Source organism: Daphnia pulex, chromosome 8 (genome assembly GCF_021134715.1).
Source record: "Daphnia pulex isolate KAP4 chromosome 8, ASM2113471v1".
NCBI lineage: Eukaryota > Metazoa > Arthropoda > Branchiopoda > Diplostraca > Daphniidae > Daphnia > Daphnia pulex.
In genome coordinates this window covers 7,298,456-7,307,326 of record NC_060024.1, presented here as the reverse complement: position 1 = coordinate 7,307,326, position 8,871 = coordinate 7,298,456, and the positions used below count along the sequence as shown (strand labels likewise).

The following is an 8,871-nucleotide window of genomic DNA, read 5'->3' as shown; positions in this document are numbered from 1 at the left end:
CCAGGTCCTCGTCAGGCACACGGCTTGTCTCGACAACAAATCGGAAATCGCCAATGGCGTACGTCGCATTCACGGACAGTATTTTGAGACTTGATTATTACGGGGATTATTACGGGGACAATGGGATTAAATTCGAAGGTTATTAATCATACAAGACACGAGAAAAAGAAGTTATATAGGTCTAATTGGTTTCAGATCTGACAGTTCGTGATAACCGCCATCGCTCTGATTATTCTCTTCTATTGCATAAGCGCTTACTACCCATCCAGTGCGGTAAAGTTGTAACTGGAACGGCATGGGCGCGAGCTAATAGATTAAAAGTAAACACTCGCTCCGTCCAGGCATTATTAGGGATGACACGAAAAAGCCGAAAAAGCTCTGACCCTATTTCCAAGCATTTCTAAGTCGCCGGTTAAAAACGGAAAGTAGCGATAAATAAAGGCAGTAAATAAAACCCAAACGTGTCCACATGTGTAATCATCTAAACAATGATTTTCGATTGACCAACTCTTTCGTTTTCCGGCTGCGGTTTCTCGGATCCTATAACACGCTCGATAGAGTCTTCCATATATACTCGCACAGCCAACACTCTCACGTCGCTATCCAGTCGAGCCTAGAAGATACAAGCACACATGTTGAAGGAGGAAGATGAGATAGAGGCCCTGCTTTCTCCTGATGCTCCCGATACTACGTAGGCTGCAACAAGGAGTCTATATATCTTTTGAACGAAACAAACAACCGGGCAAAGAGAGACAAGTCTTTTCTCTGCTTTTCTTTTTTTTTCTTCTTCTTCTTCTTCTTTCTTTCTTTCTCTCTATCATCATCTAGTGGAGCAAGAGAAAGTCTATAGAGCACACACGCGGAGAGTCTTGTATACCATCAGCCAAGTTTTAATGAATTTGTCCCAGGTGTAGGTGGCTGGGTGCTATACCCTATAGGGCATTCGTACCGCTATGTTACCTCAATTCATTAGCCCTGTGTTACAAGGCCAAGGAGAAAAGACTCGACCATCGAGATCACTCCCTCCCTTTTCGTAGCTATATAGCTGCGTTTTAGTGAATCAGGTCATCAGTGGTATGGTCGTTCGTTCCGAGTCCGGCGGAATTGTCGGTCCCGCCCGTCTCTCTTCTTCTTTGCAGCATTGGGGTGACGTCAAATAAAACATTAGCTTTGCTAGACAGAAGACGATAAAAAAAAAAACGGCAAAAAGTCCAAAAAGTCCAAGGGAAAAATCCCTAATAAAGAATAAGAGGACGACAGATGAGAGTCCTCCAGCGAGCAACCACCCGAGGTGTTGAAATGACTTGGCAAGAACATTCATGCCAGCATATATGTATACGTGGGGCACAAAGTGACCATTGAAATCTGACAAAAGACCAGACAGGAGATAAGGCCGAATAGACGTTATCGTCGAACTGAACTCGGGTAAAACTTAATTGCATACAAAATGTTGGCGATGCATGCGCAAGTTGCAAGTTCTTTTGTGCCAAATGTTGAGGAAACATTCGGTTCGGTGTAATGGCAACTAGCGGGAAATGTCATTTCTTGCTACGGTGGGAGGTCGAGTGAAACCGAGTGGAGCTGAGCGGAACGAAGGGCAGTCGAGAGCCGCGAGTCCAACATGAGTTATCCTGTTGATCTGTTCTTTGTAGAGTGTTTGTCGGTTGCTGTCGTCATTCATCCAGCGAAAGTCTTCGAGCTCCATTGAATCTATGTCGCATCTTCTGACGGCATGCGCCAACACCTGTTATCTCTCGTCGTTTATTCTTCATTTTTTTTTTGGTCCTGTCAGGTGCACCACACGTGACATAGGCCACAGGATAGCAGCCTTTTCACACATGTCGTTCTTTGCTTTTTACCTTCGCATTTTTTAAACTTTATTTTGAAAAAATTTCAGGTGTGTTCCTTGTAGTTTTGACGATAGAATGGATTGGAAATATCGCATATCAGGGCAAGATAAAAAAAAATCATACAAGACATGAAAATTCAGCGTAAATAGCCAACTCACAAAAATTTGCTTTCTTTATTTGCGATGACTGAATTACGTCATCCATAAGTTTTTGCATTGTATCCTTTAGATAGAACAGAATTTCAGGAGCTTTTGAATATCTATAGAATGCGGCACGTTCTAGAGGTATTCTTCAAACGACACAATATTTGGAAGAAAAGAGGCTTTCAGAGTGTATAGTCTGTCGGTTTCTTGCCCACAGAATGATAGGAATGAGGTCGTTCTGTCTTGAACAAACGACTGACCACATCAAACGGGCACCTGCTCATTTCCAAGTTTCAATTGATGACTGGACGGCTACTCGCTGTACCTACGGCCTAATCTAACTCTGATTGAATATGAACAATAAAAATGTGAAAAAGAATAACACAGAAACAGTTGATCCAAATAATAAAGGTCGAATGTTTTGTAAAAAGCACGAGACTTTACCAACTCGCATACCTCAAAGACTCCCTGCAAAAAAAGAAAAGGTATGCAATTATGCAAATTATTAGACAGTGGCGACGGTATCTCGAGTATTTGTGTTTTATGAGAGTGGAACTGCTTTCATAACTCAAGCTCAACTCTTTCACAACACCGCAAAAGCTAAACGATGGTACCGTACCAGTATCCGGCTAATCCGTCAATGACACTTAACTGCCACGCTTCCTTAAAAAAAGAAGGGTAGGCTACTTATGCATTAAAAAAAACATGATGCAATTACGTCATACGAATATTACGGTGATATTTTTATAGACGTTCAGTGGATGGCATATGGTAGTATTTAATTTTTAACTTAAGTAAATTTTTAACGTACTCTGATATTAATGAAATGAAACTCGGCATTTGATTAAGCGAGGAAGGCAGGTGGTTTTCACACCTACGGCGGCACGGCATTCATTGGCAGATGAAAATAGAATAGGCGAAAATTAGTGTAATGGGCGGCCGGGGCTATTCTCTCTTTCTCGTCCCTTATTTTCTCCTTCTTTCTTTCGGACTTGTTTCCCTCGAGTCGTTCCGTTTCGGTTTCTCCTCCACCAACCGTCAACCGTGTTTGAATGTACGGCCCGGCCGAATCACCGAAGCAGGCCAATATAAAAACCAGCCATGGCTGCCGCTGCCGCTCATTCCCAGTCGAGCCACTATCTCGGTCGCCTTGGAGTGTTCTGACCAACAGCGCTATATCTCTTCACGTTTCGTTTTCTCATACTTTACACATTCAAACAGACACATTGATCAAACATTTTTTTCCCCGTAATATTCGCTCACTCGTTATTGCGTCACCCATCAAAAGTCTACAACTCCTTCGCCAAATCACCGCCGCTTTGGACTCGTCGACAAGTTGTTGAGGAGAAAGGGTCGCAATCTTCAGCTGCGTCCAGCATCATCGTATTGTCGCACCATGAAGACCAGTCACTTCCTTCACATTCAGCTGCTCGTCGTTTTTGTCATCTTGAGGACAGTCACTTCAGCATCTTGGGTAAGTCGAAGACAATTTCTGCGCATGTCCTTTTTATTTGATCGCAGGCTGCTGACTTGGTAGTAGCGGGGTTTATTGCGACACACACGGAAAGGATTGCGTCAGATATCACATTGTGGATCGCAAGTGTTGTTTTTTTATAGAAAAGTGCGGAATAGAAAGGAAAATGTTTTCCTTGTTTTCCATTTTTCACAAAAGCACACCCCGTTGAGATGAAAAATGGGTCGAATTTAGTCCACCAGAGCGAAAACTGCACAATAATCGCCATCGAATCTCCCACAATCGCAACAGGTGTTTTAGTTTCTATTAGCCCTCATCTACTCCATCATCGTTGCTGCTGTGTACAGCAATACACAGCGATAAGCATTCAGTGACAAAACCTAGAAAAAAATAATACAGAAAGAGTACAAAACCTCAAACGGATTAAGGTCGCCCATAAGGAAATGAAAACATCAAGTTTCTCTTTTTTTTTTTAAAGTTATAATACCGTATACTATACATCATTGTCCATTTGGATGGGGCTGGTGAATCATATACGAATCCATCAAAGTGTATACAGGGCGAATAAACTCAAAGACAAACTCTGATTCAAACCGTTTTCGCAAGGGCTAGTAATTTGATTAAAGTAAATTTGGGATGGAAGATGAACGCCTCTGCGTCATCCTCGTTAACAAGTTAATAATTCTATAGCCAACAATTCACACATGTTCTAACTAGAAATTCTCCTCCTACAGCCAAACATTGTGCGTTGTGAAGGGAGCCATCTCTCAGGGGTTTGCGGTAATAGACGATGACTAACCGATGGATTTCCACTGTGTCTATAGACTCTCCAGTCTCCACCAAGCAATGCATAAGTTATGACCGTGACGGCTGCTGCTGTTGCTGGCCCATCACAAAACGCGCCAGGGCTGCCACAGCACTACAATATGAGGAAGAAGCTATAGGCCGTCGTGGAAAACTCATTTCCTCTGACTTAATCTTCCATATACAACGACAGCGATTATTACTGTTAGGCGGGCCTAGCTATATATGCTATAGGTTTCTTTAATAAGGAGATCGTCATTTTTCTTGGAACTCTACGGATTCTTGTTGTCGTCTTAAATAAGATAACCAACAACAAGGAGAGTACTATATACCGAGTCGACAGCTGGTCTAACAAACACAACACCAAAAGAAAAATGTTCGTCTGTTTACTTCTCTGGTCTTCTCTCTGCTGGGTACATACGCGAGTCATCTGTCGCCTTAGAGCACTGAGTGCTTTTTAGCTTTTTAGGGGGGGGGGGTGATTACAGTTAGAATTCTTTCGGTGGAAGCGGCCGTTTGAATAAACACGTAAACTATCATAATGCTCAGTCATAGTTTCTGCACGCGTTAGCTATTAAGATTGGGGGAGATTTAATATCAAGGATTTTACGAAACGACGGGCGAGATAAACGCAATAAGAACATGTCGACTGCGAAAAACAAGCATATGTTACAATACAAAAAAAAAGGTTAGCCTACGAAAAAACAAAGATTTTATGGGTTTCGTGATGGGTGACAGCAGCTGGATGTTGCCTAGTGCCTCGTAATGATTGACATTGACGGCTTCCTCTTGTGGAATAAACGTTTTTTCAATGGTTATTCGTCTGCCTTCTTGTAATGGTCGAGGCGTTTCTTTAAGCTCTCAGCTTTGGCTCGAAAGTCTAGCGAATTCATAACGCTGTCTGTCCGGAGTTGGACCGAAGAATTGTTTCCATCATTTTTACTGCAGCAATTAACATCAAACTTTGAAAATTTCATTTTTTTCACAATTTGCACGATAGTAAATTTAGTGCCAACAGACTTTTAAAAGATACTTTTAAGCATTTTGATTTGCGCGTCTCCGAAAGAAGCTTAATAGTTCTTGTATGACCGCAATTCGGTTGTCTCACGAGACACCCCAAAATATGGATCAAGTTGTAACAAATAATTTAGAACTGACGTTTCATTTTCTTTCTCCCGTTTTACAGTTTGATCCCGATCGCTGGCGTTACGGCAAGAAAACGTGCAAATGTTGTAAGTTTAGACTGAATAATCTTTCTTAAAAATCAAACAATTCGTCAGTACATTTATTGTTCCCTTTCTTGCATTCCTTTCGCTGTTTGCGCCACGCCAGCTTGTGGCATCTCGAGAAAAGACGAGCACCGGATCGTCGGCGGACGTCCAACCGAAGCCTACGACTACCCATGGATGGCCGGCCTTCTCTACAAAGGCGCTCTCTATTGCGGTGCCACTCTCATCAACGACAGATATGTCGTCACGGCTGCCCACTGTGTCGACGGGTAAATCAAAAATGTTCAATCGATCAAGGATAATATGAATCAAATGGAACGGCGATCTCTTTCATAACCCAATAAGGTTGGACATGGAATCGATTCACGTGTTGCTCGGGGGACACGATCTGGAGAACGTCAAGGAAGAAGAGCTGGAATTGCGAGCCGTCGTGCGAATGGTGAAACATCCGAAATTCGAACCTAAAACCTTCAACAACGACATTGCCATTTTGCAATTCGACGAACCGATCCCGTTCTCTCGGCTAATTGGACCCGTCTGTCTCCCCCAATCAGGTATAACAACTTAACAAGTCACCGCAACTGGAACGGGCCGACTTTTTGTTTTGTTTTATTCAACGACATGGGTTCACCATTGATTTGTCGGCGTCTGATTTTGCCAGATATTGACTATGCGGGCAAAGTGGCCGTCGTGACCGGGTGGGGACGAGTCAACGAGACGGGCAACATTTCGCCGATCCTGGCCCAAGTGGAAGTGCCCATCTACACGAACGAAGCCTGCCAAAAGACCAAATATGGAAAGCAGGCCATCACCGAGAACATGATGTGCGCCGGATACGACCACGGCGAACTCGACGCCTGTCAGGGAGACAGTGGCGGACCTTTGCATCTGGAAGGCAAAGACCGCAAGATTGATTTAATCGGTAAATTATACGGACTCGCCATTTTCTTATCGCTAAATGTTAATGCGACCTCCTCTGTGATGTGCGCCGCAGCGATGTCGTAACAACTGCGCTTCTATATCTATTACTTAACCCGTGTCATATGTAATGCAGGCGTGGTGTCCTGGGGCCAAGGATGCGGAAGAGAAGGATACCCCGGTGTCTACACGCGTATGGGGCGCTACTTGAAATGGATTGCCGAAAATACGCCCGACGCATGTTATTGTGGTCGTCGTCAAGGGCGGACGGGCGATTAGCAGCACGCAAAAGAGAAGACAAGCGGAACTGCAGTAGACCAAGTTTCATCCGGCCGAGTTACCAAAACCAGATACCAGTCTGCACAACCAACCAAACAGTATAATGCGCCGGCCGTCAATGACACGATATTCAGCCGCGGCCAGCAGCAGCTGACATTTTCACGCGTCGGTCCAAAGCGGCAAATAATTGCAGACGCTTTCTCCCTATGTGTGTAGCAGCCGACATTCTGGGTGGAGAAGGGTGGCGGCTTCAGCAGACTTTTCCACATGTCTGCCCCGCCCCATCTTCCTAATTTTAATTTTTGGTTTTTTGTACAACCGGTTCATTCGATTTTAAGACGGCGAGGCCCTTTTTTTTAATTTTTTCTACATTTGTTGGATGACACTAAATAGCTTCCCCTTTTTTTAATTGTTGCTTATCATTTTTTGAACGGAATGTCGACTAACATTCCCCCCCATCCCGACAGCGGCGACGTTTTTTGAATTCTAAGAATTCCATGGTTCGTTCTAGTCCAACTAAGGCCTCTGATCTCCAGCATGCTGAAAAGTTTTGTTACAAAGAACTTTCCCTGTGGCGTCTTTTTTCATTTGAAGAACACGTATTTTCTGTACGTGTGAGGCTCTTCTGTAAATACATCACAAACCATTACGTTTCACGACGGCGCCCGGGGAAATTGATGATTAGCAAATCCGTTATTTTCCTTTTCATCTCTGAATTACGACACGTTACGCACGTCGCCTCGCTTTAACCAACGTTATGTTTTGTTTGCTGTTTTTTTTTGCTCTTGTTGTATCGTATGTAACTAACTGTAGTTTTCTAAAAAGGATGTAGCTCAAAGGGAAAATGCACAATACACGAACATTTAGTTGATTCAAATGTGTTAAGATAATTACATTTTTCGCATTTTTTTTATGTCAGTCAGCTAGCCCTTGTGACAAATGATGTTCACAAAAATTTTAAGAGAACATAACCCACATCACTATTTTATGGGGAGGAAAATCAGGCAAGGGATGGGATTGTAAAGAAACGTGTCTATGCCGAGTTAGACAAGTCGCTTTCACGCCCGCTGCACTCCCAAAGTCGCTGTAAGAGGGCTTTGGCTTTGGCATGGCATGGCAAAAACCCCAAACCTCGCCCCAAACCTGAAAAGTAATTGTTTTTAACCATTAAATGCTGAAAACACGGATAATTTAATTATCTATAGACAGACAAGTCATTAAGTCAATAGTTTATTATTTTTAATGAACCAGACAGAGTTGCAGGATTGCAGAAAGTTACGAATTTCTGTTATCTGGCACCACTGTTAATGGCGGTAAAAACAAAAATCTCGCTTGAAGGTTGTATAGTTGTAATTGACCAATCGAGGTAAATCGTGCGAAAAAAGAAACAGGTGTGTTTGTGAGATTTGCAGATATTATTTAAAAAAAAAAAACGGTGTTTGAAAATAAAAATCCAACCTAAACTTAAAATAATGGATGCACGATGCACGTAGGTCTAATAAGTCCGTCAACAATTTTGTTACTCGGCCACTTGAGGACATGATATGCTAGAATTTTTAGCTAGTCTTGTACTAGTGCATGGAAAACAGTTAGTCGCGATCTGCTTCTACTAGCTTAGCAACAAAATCAAAGCCTACGTCAAACGAGAGTGGCACGGTAGACGGTACAGCAATATTCTCTTATCTTCGTTTCTCGTTGTAAACTGCTTGGTAAACTGTCAAAAAGTGTCCAAGTAGATAATATTCATTGCGCCATATCTTACCAACCTGTCACACGAGAGAACTATATATTGTTTGGAAGCAATTTTTTTCCTATCCTTGGGTACCTGTTCTTTGGCATAATTCGTTTATAGTTATATTACTTGTGAAAATTAATTTATATTGTTACTAAGGAACGTTATTTATTGCACTAAAAACATATCAAATACTACACATTATGAATCCAGTACCCAGCAGTATCTTAGCATATGATTATGTAAATGCATATACGTGTAAGAACGTGACGATGCAATCAAGAGTTGTATCTAATCTATCAGAATGAACCCCAGCAGTTCCGGCTGTTGAGACTTGAGAAGTAACGAAAGTTACGTAAATCTAAATGTATACAAGGCGTTTACCTGAGCCAAGATCGCTGCGGCTATTTTCGTCTGCTGTGCAAACAAGCATGAAACAAGT

General features: G+C 42.5%; 1 protein-coding gene and 1 long non-coding RNA gene across 2 annotated transcripts; one reads left to right on the top strand and one right to left on the bottom strand.

The window, feature by feature from the left end:
• The first annotated feature begins 3,109 nt into the window (after positions 1–3,109).
• LOC124200903 (trypsin-7-like) lies at positions 3,110–7,578 on the top strand. The gene is made up of 6 exons (XM_046597266.1): positions 3,110–3,467; positions 5,458–5,503; positions 5,604–5,769; positions 5,846–6,054; positions 6,162–6,422; positions 6,555–7,578. The coding sequence occupies exons 1-6, from the start codon at positions 3,390–3,392 to the stop codon at positions 6,695–6,697; spliced, it is 903 nt and encodes a 300-aa protein (XP_046453222.1). The 5' UTR covers positions 3,110–3,389; the 3' UTR covers positions 6,698–7,578.
• LOC124200904 lies at positions 7,134–8,593 on the bottom strand. The gene is made up of 2 exons (XR_006877416.1): positions 8,156–8,593; positions 7,134–7,840 (listed from the first exon to the last, which is right to left on the bottom strand). It is a non-coding gene; the product is annotated as an uncharacterized LOC124200904 (long non-coding RNA).
• Positions 8,594–8,871: the final 278 nt, after the last annotated feature.

Bases quoted from the DNA above. Each gene is read 5' to 3' on its own strand.
- LOC124200903 (XM_046597266.1), top strand. From the start codon at position 3,390: ATGAAGACCAGTCACTTCCTTCACATTCAGCTGCTCGTCGTTTTTGTC. The intron at 5,770-5,845 runs GTAAATCAAAAA...TAACCCAATAAG, and splicing joins GCTGCCCACTGTGTCGACGG to GTTGGACATGGAATCGATTC. The intron at 6,423-6,554 runs GTAAATTATACG...TATGTAATGCAG, and splicing joins CCGCAAGATTGATTTAATCG to GCGTGGTGTCCTGGGGCCAA.